Source organism: Eriocheir sinensis, chromosome 18 (genome assembly GCF_024679095.1).
Source record: "Eriocheir sinensis breed Jianghai 21 chromosome 18, ASM2467909v1, whole genome shotgun sequence".
Lineage (NCBI taxonomy): Eukaryota > Metazoa > Arthropoda > Malacostraca > Decapoda > Varunidae > Eriocheir > Eriocheir sinensis.
Window position 1 is genome coordinate 15,368,300 of NC_066526.1, and position 15,901 is coordinate 15,384,200.

At 42.6% G+C, this 15,901-nt stretch overlaps 2 protein-coding genes and 1 pseudogene across 7 annotated transcripts in view; 2 read left to right on the forward strand and 1 right to left on the reverse strand.

Annotated features, from left to right (window-relative positions):
* Positions 1–8,279, forward strand: part of LOC127000365 (uncharacterized) — a 60,018-nt gene extending 51,739 nt beyond the window's left edge. For 3 of the 6 annotated variants that reach the window (XM_050864020.1, XM_050864022.1, XM_050864024.1), the window contains exons 2-6: positions 3,894–6,079; positions 6,314–6,435; positions 6,727–6,922; positions 7,469–7,639; positions 7,992–8,279. In XM_050864020.1, the coding sequence (XP_050719977.1) occupies positions 3,903–6,079; positions 6,314–6,435; positions 6,727–6,922; positions 7,469–7,639; positions 7,992–8,277 (2,952 nt within the window). In that variant the 5' untranslated portion in view covers positions 3,894–3,902 and the 3' untranslated portion in view covers positions 8,278–8,279. Of the gene's footprint in view, positions 1–2,084; positions 2,250–3,893; positions 6,080–6,313; positions 6,436–6,726; positions 6,923–7,468; positions 7,640–7,991 lie in introns of those variants that run through there. The other 3 variants (XM_050864019.1, XM_050864021.1, XM_050864023.1) reach the window with 3 other exon arrangements.
* LOC127000181 (uncharacterized) overlaps positions 1–9,128 on the forward strand; it is a 72,045-nt gene extending 62,917 nt beyond the window's left edge. Inside the window, exon 8 of the mRNA XM_050863574.1 lies at positions 8,286–9,128. The gene's annotated coding sequence lies outside the window, so the exon portion shown is untranslated. The remainder of the gene's footprint in view (positions 1–8,285) is intronic.
* A 1,058-nt stretch (positions 9,129–10,186) lies between these two features.
* LOC127000368 (cilia- and flagella-associated protein 20-like) lies at positions 10,187–13,969 on the reverse strand (annotated as a pseudogene).
* Positions 13,970–15,901: the final 1,932 nt, after the last annotated feature.

The following is a 15,901-nucleotide window of genomic DNA, read 5'->3' on the forward strand; positions in this document are numbered from 1 at the left end:
CAAATGGGCCTTGTCATCAATGAAACTAAGACGAAATTTCAAGCCAGTGGGAGGAGAGTTTCTCATCTGCCCAGCATTAATGGCACTCCTTTAGCTAGAGTTCCTACATACAAGTACTTAGGCGCCCCTGTCAGCTTCCAGAAATCTGTGCAGAGCGTCACTCATGTTCAGAACATCTGCCTTCCTAGGTTAGCTCCTCTTAAGGTTTTGGCTAACAGGGGCCTTGGAGTCGGCATCCCTGTCCTCAGGATGTTTTACCTTTCTGTCGTCAGGTCCCTCATTGATTATGCTGCCCCTGTTTTGGTACAGTTTAGTGCGGCACAGCTTCACCCCTTGGAACTTATTCAAAATGAGGCCATGCGCCTCATTCTGGGGTGCCCCAGAACTGCAAAACTTGAGGTCATGAGGGCAGAACTGAATCTGCCTCGTGTTGTGGACAGAATCTGGGAAATTACTTGTCGCACCGTCAGCCGCCTGCTTCATGCTGGTGCAGTGCCCCTTCACCAAGCACTGGTAACTCTGCACCGTGACTCCAGGGCTCCTGTTACCTCCTACCTTAGGAAAATTTATCTCATGTTAGCAGAGACTGGTGTGTTAGAAGCGTGCTTAGGCCTAGTTTACTCCCCGGCCCAACCTGCCTGGCCTCCCTATCGTGTCAGTGTGGACGTTGAACAACTCCCTTTCCCTAAACGTGATTGGCTTCCCCATGTCCTCCAGGATCACTTCATGGTCAAACTGTCCAAGTACCCCCGTGTTCGGGCTGTCCATGTGTACTGTGATGGCTCCGTAGATGGCAGCAGGTCGGGCTGTGGCGTGTTTATCCGGGATTACGCTTCCCCCACCCAGTACACTGACATTGAGGTTACCAGGCGGCTGCCGGGGTACCTGTCCTCGACCCGGGCTGAGCTGTATGCCATCCTTGAGGCTCTCCACACTGTAGCAGCTTTGCACGAAAATGTCTACTTGTTTGTTGATAGCCAGGCTGCATTGCATGAACTTGTGTCCTCCTCCCCTGCCGACTGTGATCTTGTAGCTAAGTGCCTGACTGCCGTCCGTGCCCTTGAGGCCGCAGGTGCCACGGTCCACTTCACCTGGGTGCCCTCTCATGTGGGCATCCAGCTCAATGAGAAGGCAGACTGCCTTGCTCGACGAGCCCTTCAGGATGACACAGTGGACCCTGGCACTGACTATACGCTTAGCTATGTTAAGAATAGACTTAGGCATTATTCACATGATAGCATTGCTACCCAACTCAGACACTGCTGTGACAATGGCAGCGCCAGCAGCCTCCACTATGTTAGTGTCTCCCAGCGCTGTGTTTACCCCTATGGGCGACACAGTGCCCCTCAGGATGTGGTAGCAATGCGCCTTAGGCTAGGCTATAGGTACTACTGGGAGGTTAGTAACTCCCCTGGTGTCTGCTGCACGCTCTGTGCCAGGCCGAGGGGCCACACACTGCATCACTATGTCATGGAATGCCCTCTCATTGCTCAGTTTAAGCCACGGGACTGCCTTGACCTGCCCCAGACAATTTGTTGGCTCCTGAACCATGATGTCCTCCCTGCTATCCTCAAAGAACACCCTCAGTTTGCACCAAGGTGGTGATGCCGTGTGTGGCAGCCTGAACTACTGCCGTGCTATACAAGGCCGTGATCTCTGCAGTATTTTACTTTAAGGACTAGTATTACTCTATCTCTGTATTCATTCCCATCTAGTGCTTGGGCAATGTTCTCCGTCCCCACATTTTATTGTCTTATTGTCCAGGGGGAGGTGCCGCCCCCTCCCTTGTTGTGCTTTCCTTCCTGCCATTGTGTCTTTTTAATTTCATGGTGCTCCCTACACATGTATTAATAGTTGTATAATCACACTGTCCTGCCTGGGGGTTGGGATGGCATGTTCCTCCCTTCTCCCTTGTTGTTTACCTGCAGCAATAAACTATCAATCAATCAGGTTCTGTTACCTTTATTACATACCAAAACTCCTTATTTTGATACGGAATTTATCATTATCTTAATCTATAGAGGGGGGTAAAGGACGAAATTTTCCCTAGCGCATTTTTAGCAGAATTCACTTATCTCAATGTAGCGCCTTTAAGTCCGCCACCTTTGGCAACACTGATCGCTGCACAAGAAGAAGAAGAAGAGGAAGAGAAAGAAGGTCATCCTGCAGCTCGACAGTGTCATATTTGTAAAGTGGTGGTGCTTGTGCCGAGGACAGCCACGCAGGAAGGTTAATGAAGAGTAATTCCCGTGGGTTTGTGTGTGTGGTGTCTGCCTCTGCCCTGGGGGAGTGAACCATCATGTCAGAATTACACCCGTCGCACTAACGTCTGTGCTCCAGGAAGTACTTTGTTCACGTACAACACGCTGCTCTAATACTTTCCATTGCAAATCACTCGTTTGAGAGATATTGGGCTCAAAATATGGTTTTTGGGAAATGTTTTGAGACATTTCCGTTTATTGCATTTTGGAAGTGGAGCGCAGGTCAGGTGAGGTAGGGTTTGGTTAGATTGTTAGGTCAGGTTTGGTTAGATTTAGCATAGTTAGATTTAATTATAATGAATATGTGATACACCTTGCACAGCGCCATTGGTTGTTGTCGCTAGTGGTTGGTGGTCCGGTGGGTGTACTTCTGAAATTTTACCAAGGAAACGGGTCCAAGGTATAGTTTCAACAACATTTGCTTGGTTAATTGGTAAATTTTCAGCTTAGGTCATCCTCCAATTCTGATGATGAAGCTGTATTTTCCTGATGGGGTTTTGATGTGGGAAAAAAAGTGCTGAGAGAAACTCAGCACTTTTTTTCCCACCTCTCCCCCCTTCCCAAAACTTGGAATTTCTACAAAACAAATAATGCAAACTAATACCAAACAAATCAAAACTCACCAGAAATATTGGTTTTGCCCTCTCAAACAGAGCACTTTAGTCTTCACAAGATGTGAGGAAGGCAGATTCTGCCGCCATCGCTGCCTCTACCGCATGACAACACAATGGCACAGCATGAAACATATGCTTATTTATTGAAAACAAATAAAAACAACTAATCCAACATAACCTGGCCTGTGGCCTGCTGCCAAAATGTGATAAACAGAAGTATAGTTATCCCGGACAATTTACGGCTTCGCTCAACCAACGATTTCCTTACATAGTTCATGTTTTTCTGGTGATAGATGTAGTGAATTGCACGATTTTGTACCTCATTTCCCGCAAATGTCTAGTTTGAGGATGACCTCAGCTGAACTAAAACCGGTTTACTCAGCAAGGAGGCCCATGACTGTGTGCCAAACCTAAACTAATTATCTGGGTACACATAGATGGTATATATTTAGCTTTGTCTGTCTCATATTAATATTGTTATATATTTAGCTTTGCCTGTCTCATATTAATATTGCTTTTAACAAGAAGTCACCTATTGGTGCTTGTTTGGCGGAGAATTATTTATAACCCAACAGACTGATTCAACCTTAATATAATGGATTGTCATGTATTGCTGCAAAAATAGTTATCTGTTGACACAAGAGACAGTTGTTGAGTAAACCTTAAACTTAATGATTGGCATACATAAATTGGAAAATAGGTAGGGTAAGGTGTCAAACAGGTATGCACCAATCTAACAGATATGCATTAGGCATTTTAAAATGTCTCCACAGAACACTTTAAATTTCACTCTTTATTGTATTCTGCTCCTTAACCATTCTTTATATATATAAATAAAGTTTGAGATTTAAAGTGTTGTCACATTCTGTGGAGACATTTTTGAATGTCCATTTCGTACGTATTTATTGAACCAGTGCTTCCCTAATGGGAACCTCATCCTAATGGGATTGAAGGGTCTGATGCTAAGTCCTTTAATCATATACTACAAGTAAAGGTGTTAAGACATCTCATCTTTCAGACCAGAAGAATGCACCATCCAGGGGAGCAGACGAAGATTCACCTCAACCCAGACTTCATATCAAGAGGGAGGGCCCCATTGAACTCAAAGGTCCATGTTAACCCAGCCTTCCTTCAGAAATCTCAGGAAAACTTTGCAGTACAGAGCCATGTCTCTCCTGCTGCTGTGGCCTCCACCACCAACACAAGGCATGGGAAGCACTGGCAGGGACTGGCCTCAGGCACCAACAGTGTCACCACCACCCACATGACTGCAACTCTGCCCCACATGTATCATGGGGACACAAGTAGATATGTTTATACCCACAGTTCAAAGAGTATGAATGGCCCAGTATCAAGTGGCAGTAACACAAAGACTAGTAATCTGTATACAGCACCAAATACTAGTAATACAAAGACTTGTGATTTATATACAAAGAAAAGCAGTACAGTACCAAGTAGTAGCAACACAAAGAGTCATAGTTTATATTCAAAGAATAATATATATGATCGTTACCATTGTGAGAGATTTTCTTCATATACTAAGGGATTGCCACAAACACAAAACATTGTTGCCAAAAATGTGGCTGTTGAAAAGCATTCTTCCTCTTACTCATGGAATGCCTCTAATGCCAAGACTTGGACTTCCTCCAATAAAGGAGAGTCATTCACTTCTGCAGACATGCATGTTAGTGCAAGTTTAGCAAAACATTCTGAATTTGTAACACAACAGTACACTTACCCAATCCCAGCAATGAGGTACTCCTCTGTTAACAAGTCCTTCATTAATACCACAGTCATTAGGAATATTGGAGCCAGTCAGAAAGTGACTCAGTCTAATGAAAACAAGGCTGCTGTTTCCCATTCTAGTCTCCATTCCACATCTTATAAAAAAAAGAATATATCTAACTCGGGCATAAGTTCGGTTAAGATTAGTGGAAACGTGAATCCAGTGAAAGCAATGCCCCCAAACCCATTAGCTGAAGGAAGTTGTGATAAAGTTACCAAGACTATGACTCAGGCCATGCAGGTAGCAGGACAAACAAGTTCTGACACAGTTGCAAAGAGCAAGTGTCCAAGTTTGCATATCAGTAAAAATAAAAATGAAAAAGCAGCATTTGACCCACTACCACAAAATACAGGAGGCACAGTAACAGAAAATGAGCTCCACAAAGTGCCAAAAAGTGTAGTAAGCAAAAATATTGCAAACAAATCTGATGGCTCAGTGGCCCAAGGCATGTTCACTAAAGCAGCCCAACTAACCCCAAACCAGAAATGGGTGAGCAAAAATAAGTTGGTGAATTCTTCATACAAGAAGCCGGCTCATACTAAAGCAACAGATCTCAATAGCAGTAGCTATCAAGTTGCCCTGAGAACTCCTAGGCAGAAAGGAAACTACAAGATCATAACTAAAACCAAGCTTGTGAAAACTAACTCTAGCAGCACAACTAAAAGCAAGGCGCAGCAGCAGACAGGCATGGAAGGACAGTCTATGGCTCATGGCTCAAAGACAATACATTGCACCTCACCTAGAGTGACCAGCATAATGAGGGCTTCAAAATTATCTCCAGCATTCAGAACACATCATATGAATACAAGACTCAATAACAAGAGGAGATACTCAGTTCTGTCCCACACAAAGCTTATAAAGAGTCAGAACCTTTCTGGAAAAGGTTCTACCCCAGGGAAACCAAAGTACTCAGTCAACACCAAAAACAAGCTTGTCAGAAGGCGTTCCAACAGCGGCAGCTCGAAGACCCTAAGCAAAGCAAAGGCCAGTAAGTCAGAAACTGATAAACAGAAAAAGTTCCATGTTCTTTCCAAGACCAAGATTGTTAGGAGAAGGTCAAGCTCAGGTGTTTATAAAGTCTTGTCCTCGCCAGTGGTCACAACACCCGCCCTTCACAGGAAGCGAGCCATTGTCAAGAAGCACAAGCTTGTCCGAAACGTTTCCTTGGCTGTAGCAAAACAGGACACATACAAGTGTAACAGAAAGTCATTCCCAAAAAGGGTCAACACTACCTTCAAGGTAATAAACAATTCCACTAAGGTCTCTCCCAAACAAAGGCTTGCCAAGGGAATTGTCTCCAAGTACAAGATTAACCGTCTGAAAGTTGACTCCTGGAACAACTTCAGGAAACATCCAAAATACTTTGAATATTCCAAATCAAAACAAAAAAACAAGTACAAGTTACAAAACAAGGAAGGGTAAGTACACAGTTCTGTTTGATAATCATTATGTTCATATATTATCAATAATAGTGTCATTATCAAATGATCTAAAATATCTTCACATTATAGGAACACAATACCTTTAAGAAATCCACCATTCAAATATTGGAGTAGGTCAAACAGTGACTGATCAACAAACCATGTTTTACTACACTCCCGTGATGTAACCAACTGATGCCTCCAACAAGTTGCACTGTCACAAATTTTCAGGAGTGCATCCAAGCGGTCGGACAGATTCATCAATATTGGCGGGATTCTGTACAAGTCCACCAAAACATCTCTGAGGAAGCAGCTGCCCAAGGCTAACTATAAAGCCAGTGGGAAGAAACCTGGTAAACTTTTCATGCAGACTAAAATATTACTCATTGGTTAATTGTTTATCAATATGAGATTTTTATGTTACATTATTCTAATAATCATAATATTCATTCCCTGCAAGGAGCCCCGTTTGAACTTTTTTTTTCACTGTGATCTGATGCTAATATGTGAATCCAAGTTCATGCTGTGATGCAAACAATTACTTTAAAAATCTGATGCCAAAATGTTGCATATTTTCAATTCATATTTCGTAAAACTGCCTAGCAGCTTAAAATATTGTTTCCCCTAATATCATTAACTTCCAGACATCACCTGCACCGTCTCCCTTCGAGGTGAGAAGTTCCACCTCACTGCTGGAGGAAAAACACTTCAGCGCGTCATGCACTCCCCAGCGGCCAAGAGCAGCCTGGCCAGAGTGCACCTTGGCGGTCTCACATACACCCGTACCCACACCGGCCATTATGAGCTGACCAAGACCCACCAGGCACGCGCACGCATAAGGTACAGCACCACGCATTTTTTCTTGATTTAATTTTTTTCATAGCAAAGGAGACATACTAAGGGTAAAACAAAAAGTGTAAGAAATCAATGCCTGCTACTTGCTGTTCCTCCCACTTGTAAAAAGAAACATTCCCAAAAGAATGATATTAGTTCCAGAGGCAGCTTGATATTCTCCTTAGTACTTTGCAAAGCAGCAGCCTCAATGCACTTTCTTTTCTTGCATTGTGGTTCCTGCATGCTTTAGCTATGTCACTGTCTTAAGGTGGGAAAGGGAGGGAATGTTGCTTGTTACGATTGATTGTTTGACTTTTGGTTAGTGATCAGGCCATGGTGAATTAACACACACACACACAAGATTTTTTAGTTGAAGTACAGTTACCTAAATATAAATAAGAGGTATGTGCCTATCGTACAACTTTACGAATGGGAGTTGGATTAATTAGATTTTCACTGACTGACACTACCCCAGATCATTTAACTCTGTGACTCCAGCTCAGGCTCCGACTCCATAACCTTGTATGTAACGCCTGGGTTCCCTCCTCACAGCTCGGCCCGCCAGCGTAGTGTGGTGACCCTCATGCAGAAGAAGAGGAAAGCTTTGTATCAGAAAAGAAATGAATACTGTGTCTTCTTCAATCGCTTTGGCCGCTGCACTAAAAAGGACAGGGGGCAGTGTCCTTATGTTCATGACGCCAGCAGAGTAGCCATTTGTACAAGGTAAATTTCTGAGGCAAAATGACAAGTATGTAAATTCCTTGACATGTGTATAAACAAGTGGGAATACACCAAGTCTGAATAGCACATGTGGTGCATATAGAAGCTTGTGCTATTTGAATTTGCATTACTCGACACATGTAACCTAACCCCTGTGCACCTCAATTCCTCAGCATATTTATTTTATTTTGCTCCATGCCTTACATCATATGAGACTTGCTCATGTTACTAGATAATCTCCTTTTGGGTATTTTTTATCTCATGCAACTCACAAATCACGCTGTTTGATCTTGTGCTACTTGGGACCCTACTATACTGTTTTCAGTCTATGGACTTCATACTGTGTCTTTCACAGGTTCCTGAGAGGCCGCTGCCCCGTCAACAACTGTCCCTTCTCCCACACAATTGACCCGAGCAAGATGCCGGTGTGTTCTCACTTCCTGCAAGCCGCCTGCTCTCGAGAGGACTGCCCTTACCGCCACGTCAAAGTCAATCCTTCAGCCCCTGTGTGCCTTGGCTTTGTAAGAGGACACTGTAAGGCTGGAGAAGAAGTGAGTACAACTCTTGTCTGTCTCATCCTCCAGTACTGTTGCAAAAGGTTCTTCAGAGGATGGGTCACTCAGTCCAGATTAATGTTATGATGATGTAGGTGACTGTCCTGAGTGTTGGCATGTATACTACTTACATTTTTTATGCCTCTGAAAATGTGTAGATTCAGAGCTGCTATTTGATTTTTATTTTAATATATATATATATATATATATATATATATATATATATATATATATATATATATATATATATATATATATATATATATATATATATATATATATATATTTGGCCTTTAGTGCCAGTAGGCTTTCAGGATGAGGCCTGTTGGTTGGCCCAAGCCTGTTAGTGGTGCAGGCAGGTATTTTATAGTGGTGCCATTTTTGCTTGGCTCATGCTGCTCTCAAGAACTACACTTGATCCTCTTTAGAGAGTTTCACTGAAGTCGGGGTTACCAAGTGGTCTTCAGCACAGTATGTGAACTGACTTTGGCAACTTGGAGATGACTAAAAATTGTCAGCTTGTAGTGGTGTGGGGGCTTGACCCCGAGTCATCCGGGGCACCAGGCCCGCACACTGAGCATTCAGCCACCGCCTCCTCAGAAATACACCAGCCTATTGAAAGATTGGTAGTGGTTGCTGGTGCAGCCATGAGCAGCATAATGTGGTTCTGAAAGTTATATTTTGATGTATTTTGACTAACTAGATTGATATATTGAATAGGCCGTAGGTTCAATTTTCGTGTTTGTTTTAGAGCTGAATCTCCCACCTCGACGCTACAAAGGGAGTGAGGCATGGATGTGGATGTTGTAATTGTGATACAAAGTCATTGTGATACTCTGTCCATTTTGTGATGTTTTGATTGATATTGTATTGTGCAGGTGGATCTGAAAGACAGGTCTAATAAAGTACCTACTTTTTAATAAAGTGGATTTATTCAACATGTTTATTTACCCCATTTGCCATGAAACTTCTTTTTGGCAAAATCCCAAAATGTCTGTTGAACATTATAATGGCAAACGCGATGTAAGAAATATATAATCTTGATGCAACAAGGGGTTTCATCAGTTTACCTGGTGCTTGTGATGGGTAAGGCAAGGCAATGAGCTATGAATTAACAAACCATTAATAACCAATATATAACAGTCACTGGGTGAGATCTGACAGTACAGATGGTGAGTGTAAGCAGTCCCTCAAAATACACTTGCCTGACTGCTTAGGGCCCTCTGCTGGCTAGGGTTCCCCTCAGACCACCACTGACCTATTTATGGTTCATGGTGGAACCTGGGTGAGGGCAACAAGTTTAAAAAGGGGTGCCTTTAGTGCCAAAAAGGCTAGGAATGGCAATGAGTGTAAGACATACAAGATTGAAGGAGGAAGGATGTAGACAAGTTAGGTAAGTAGGTGTGGCAGGTGCAAAAGACGACTTAGCATGGGGAGGAGAGTGAACCAGAGCACTTTGAGACAGTATATGAACGGCAAAAGGGAAACTTGCTGTGCCCTTAGAGAAGTGGGCATTAAGATAAATCAACTATAGATGACAAAGAAAATATATGATTAGTGCTGGTGGGTTGATATATTACTGCTCCATGACAAGGTTCCTGTATCTGACATGGCAGTGAATTCAGACTCAAAGAAGAAAAAGTTAATCATAGGTGGCTCTGCCTGGTAAGGTGGGTCATGTTACCCTTTACTGGCCACTCAAGTAGTCACCCTATAAAAAAGTGATTGGTAATCCTTCCTAGTGAGGCAGGTCATGCTACCATTCACAAATAGCTTGAGGAAACATTGCAGTCCAACTGTGTCCTACTGAGAAGGGTCATGTTACCCTTCACACCCTCGAGTGCTGTCACCCTACACTAACCCTGCCCCTTCCTGGAGGCTTTGCAGGGTTCAATAGAAAAATAACCTAAACTAAGAAACAATCTCATGTTTTCATATATAAAGAGAATGAAGCTGAAGTCAGTATTAAGATTAGTGCCTATCACTACTGTGGATAGTGTGTGATGGGGGGTGGGGGGGGCTTAGAGAACCAGTTGGCTGGTGCTGACTAGCATGGTCACCTACTTGTCACCCAGCAGCAGAGCACAATAAACATCATTGTCTCCCACTCACTCCTTGAAGGACACCAACAAAGGTGCATTTGAGCCCAAGACAACCACATACAAAGCAGGATGTCCACCTTTGCTTCCCAAAATGTGCTTTGTATTTCATCTCTTAGGAAGGCTTATCTCCCTGATGTCTTGAAATATGGCACAATATTCTACTGAGAGCAAAATGTGTGAACCTTGTCCTACTGAGAAAACACAGCAGAATCACACACACACACACACCATACACACACGCACAACAAAAAAATTGCCATTCCAATGGCTACAACAAACTATATGACATAGCAATGGTGCAAAAATCACTTATAAGTACCAATATAAAATTGCATCATACCTGTAGTATATTAACACATCATCAGGGCTGTCTGTAAGGTCTTATATGGCAGACTTGGCCTTGGTCTGGACAGGAAGGTATAGCTTGAACTCCGCCGGCAATTCCTCCTCGGAGTAGAGGCGATCAGCAAAATAGACTCTTCGGATTCGACAGTTGGCATGGATCTGAACTCTCAGGGTCTCAACGTAGTTGGTGCCATAAGCTCTCCTCACAAAGTCGGCCAGGTTGAAGACAATCTGGTTCCACCCTTCGTCCAGGCGCATCGGCATGGTACAGATGAACGGCTTGACCCTCGTCGTCGATTGGTAGTTGCTTGCACGGAATCGCCGACGAACATTCTTGTCATCCAAAACCTGCAGAAGCAGCATCACCATAAGTTTTTTTTATATATATATCTATAATTGGAGTAACAAGAAATCTATTTTAATGAGTATGCTTTGGGGGGTAGCATGAGCCAATGCAAGATGGTGCCACTATAAACACTTGCCTACACCACAACGGGCTGGGGCTGACCATCAGGCCCTATGAAGAGAGCCTACCGGCACCACAGGTGAAGACGCATATATATAAAAAAAAGCTCAATAGCTCAAAGTATCAACTGGAGCAAAATTTGATGGATATTTGGTGTGTCACATTTTCTCTGTAGGAGCAGGACATTGTGAGAGTTCTTTTTATACTTAGTTTAGCCCTTGGTGTGCTTAACTCCCCTCAGCCCCCTAAAAAAACTGGGCAAAGTAAGAATAAGCCAAACTAATATGAATGAACTTGTATTATTTAGGTAAAGTCTCACCTGAACCTCAAATGTGAAGTATTTGTTAAGGTTTTTGACGATCATGACGAGATACGGCAGTTTTATGCCGAGCGTCTTCTTGGGGTCAGCGGGACACGTGATGTAGGTCGTGCTGGAAGGACAGGGGCACACAAAGGTAACTAAAGAAACAGTATGAAAAATATCCAATACTGTAAGACACAACGTACGATATGTCATGTATATGAAGTCAATATCCACAACTATGATATATTCAACTAAGGAATAAATTGAACTCCCTACATAAGCAGTAGCTATGTAACAGTTGACCCCATACAACTGCCATTAAAAAAAATCTACTTTTAAACGAGTATATATGACATTTAAGTAAAAAGAATATTCATTGTAACAAAAACAAATAAAGAAACACAAGTACTATAAAACAATGTACACATACCTATAAAGCAATAAACCACACATTCCCAGACAAAAAAATATGTACAAATGTGTCACACAAAAACCTAAACCCACACACCTCACATTTACGCCCACAATCTCCAGCACCAGCGACTGAATGTCATTGTCTGTGATCCGCTTGATGTGTCCATTGCGAACCTGCAACATGCAAAAAAGATGTCAATACTAAATTATCTAACATAGAAGCACACAATTTTTTTTTTTTTGTTATTTTACCTTTAGAGCTTTATTGTGCTGTGTACATATAAAAAAAAAGATATAAAAAAGTAATTGTACACATGGGTAGGTTAAAGTTTAGTGATGTTATTATATCTTGCCTCCTACCAAATATGCTTTATTCTAGTATATATAAAAAAAATAAATACATTTGAATAAAGACATTGTATCACATATTTACCATAACTATTACAAATGAAACTTTATTCTAATGTGAAAATATATAAAAATCATAACTAAATAATCTTAGAGAAATATATTATACAGTTAAATTGGTGTTACTACATAATTTGCCCTAACTCTTAAAAAAACCCTTATTCTAATATGAAATATAGCATGCAATAACTTTCCCTTCTACAGCCCCTCAATTGTCCTCAGCCAATACACTACCTATGGCACCCACATACAGGTGAAGGACGGACACACTGAGATAATGGATCTGTATGTAGCTGGCCCTGATTTAACACAGTTCCTATGTGCCAAATATTGCATTATTTTCACACTATGGGCTGTATTACAAGTTAAATCCGAGAAGTTTCAGGTCCATACAATGTTATTCATCCCAAACTCTGTAGGGACCCAAAACTTCTCGGATTCGACTTGTAATACGGCCCATAAATCAAACTCTGTAGGGACCTGAAACTTCTCAGGTTCGACTTGTAATACGGCACAATAACCACAATTCCATACAGCGGTGGAACTGCATTATTGTGTCCTGATTTGTTGATAAAAAGTAAACCAACCAACCACGTCAAAATGATGAAATTCTGTGTAGATGGTTACTCAGTCTTCTCCCCTTTACTTGTAACAACTTCCTAAATCTCTTCTATGCCAATACCAATACAAAATTCCTTCTCTTATACATGGTAACCCTTTAAATTGCTTAATAATGCTAACACAGCATTTTACCTCTTCATACACCTCTTTTCTTTAGTCTCATGATGGTATTTATCTTACTAAAATGCCATATATTAAATACCCTACTTCTTTGGTGTCACCAGTCCAATGAACATGTAGTTAGTATTAGTTGGTAAATGTGTTGTTTAGCTCTGCCACCTCACAATACCATATACCCCTCAGCATTTACTGTTGTTGAGGTTGCATGTCCCGCCCCATTGCCAGCTCAGCGCTCCGCAGGGCCGTCAACAATATAATAATCATGTTAGCACTGAAACTTACCCTTAATGTACATGTTTGTAATGTCGTAGGATTTAGTGAATAAGTGAGTCTTCAGTGCTTTCTTGAAGGTTTCTTAATTACACCGTCATAATACGGTTAAAGGGCAAAAACACATACCCTTTAACCATAATATGAAGGCAAGCATGGTAATAAACTAACTTTTTTTTTTTACATAAGACCTATAGCGCCGGTAGGCTACTCTTTATTAGGGGCATGATGTTCGGCCCCTCAATTATAATATAAATGTATTTATGGTATTTTGAGGCGGCAGAGCTGAGGTACACACATTGCTAGTGGTCCTGACAAGATTGACTTAGGTGCTGGGTAAGAGGCCTCACCTTGCATACATTCAAGGGAAACGTGGGCCTCAATTACCTTTAAAAAATGCAAAAGGAGTGAGCACAGACAAGCCCAAAAGGAGTGAGCACAGACAAGCCCAAAAGGAGTGAGCACAGACAAGCCCAAAAGGAGTGAGCACAGACAAGCCCAAAAGGAGTGAGCACAGACAAGCCAAGCCCAGACAGGTGACAGCCCCGACAGGACACAGGCACACACAGGTACACACAGGCGAGGGGGCCGCCCAGACTGACCTTCTTGTCCCATATCTGCAGGGGCTTGCTGCCGATGCTGTACAGGATGGACAGGAAGCTTCTTCTTCTTCTTCTTCGTGGGTGTTCCGCTCTGGAAGGTGTTCTTGAACATGCTGGACGGTGTGCTGCCCGCTGCTGTTTGTTGACACCGTCGCTATGGCGGCCACGGCCTCGTACTCAGCCGCGCATTATCGTACTTTGTCTTACATTGTCGTACTCGCCTTGTTTAGTGTTTAATATTTATTGTGTTGTAGTGTTTATTGTGTTTATTGTGAAGGGTGACTGTCTGTTTGTCTGTGTGTTCGTTACCAAAATATATCTCAAATGCGCTACAGAGGTACGTTAAGACCATCGTAAGTAGTTGAAGTTGTAGAGATGGACATCCGACGGTCGTGTTTTATTGCCGAGGGATGACAGATGTCGAGGAGGGTGCCAATTGTTTTGAAATTTCCAAAAACCGTCGTCGTGTGGCCAGACGCGCCGCGACGGTCGGTGAGATATAGTTGCCACTAACGATCCCCCGGGACAACTTGAAGACGGTCGGGAAGAGGTATGGCGACCACCGTGGATGGCGACATTTTCTATCGTCGGGAGGCGTCAGGAGTCAAGATCGTGATCGTGTGACACTAGCCTAAGATGGTGACAGGCCTCGATTCAGTTCCATCGCGTAGTCGGCAAGTCGCTGGTTCCACACGAAGTCATCCCAGCGATACCCCATGATCCTGTGAAGGCACTTGGTACCAAAGGTATTGACACGCCTCTACAAGTCACTATTCAGTGTTCATGCCTCACAGCCATACGGTAAGACAGGGATCACAAGCGACTTAAAGATTCGAACCTTTGTCCGCCTGCATAGATATCGACAACACTTTGTACTCTTGTTGAACGAGTCCATACCACCGCATGGGCCAGGCCATTCCGTCGAGCGACTTCCTGGTAACATCCACCATTCTTATGCACTGCGCTACCAAGGTATGTGAAGCTTTTGGTGACCTCGACATCCTCACCACTTGCATGAACAGACTGAACTGTGTCATCCAGTAAGCCTCCAAGCTACTGAACGTTGGTTTTGGCCCAAGAGTCCTTCAGTCCCAGATGCTTTGCCTCTTCATGCAGCACTTCGAGAGCCAACACCAGAACTTCCAGTGATTCAGCGAGTATAGCATCATCAGCAAACGCAAGGTCAGTCAGTCCCAGTCCATGCAGATGCTGAAAAGTGATGGAGCAAGGACGCGCCCCTCACTCCTGCATTAACAGGTAGGAAGCCGGAAACGCTTCCCTGACTTCTGATCTCACTTCTTGGGTTCATTTGGATGTCACATCTTTGAAACTGAGGTCCAGAAATTTTTCTTAGTTAAAAATAAGTATTTGCATTTTAAGACTTAAAATTTTCAGGATATCTTTAAAAGTTGCTTTCTTCACTGTGTATGCATGTAAAGGTAGGTATGGTCTCATGACCTCATGACGTCATGTCGATAATGAAAATAAGATGCCTTATCATATATAGGGATACTATTCACTTTTCGGAAAAAAATTGGTGTGAACAATTATATGTTCCCTCTTTATCAATAAACACAGCAATTTTCAAGCAGATATATTCTATTTTGGATCTTCTATGATTGTTTTTTTCATAATTTCCCGTTTCAAAGATTGGAAAGGCCTATATCGGCCACTATTTCCTTGAATAGCTGTTCATATGATTCTCATGAACATACAGTGATACTGCACCATAAGTCATGTAATCATTTAAAATATATTACTAGGTAATTATTGCAAGGTACCCATCATGGGCTGACTTGTCGGACGCATGGAATTTTCTAGTTCTGCGTCTTGTACCGGTAAACTGACTGTCCCTCCCTGCTGGGGTTCATCAGAGTGTCACTTCTTTGAAAAGGGGAATATTTTCTAGCAGTGGTGGCTTTCCCTTTTCTTCTTGAACATTCCTCCGATTCTGTCTTTCCGGGCCCCTCTCCGACCACTCCCCCTTCTTTGTTTAAAAATAACTTTCTCTTCAAATGGCCACTAGAACGGGATAAAAATGAGTCAAAATTCGAAATTT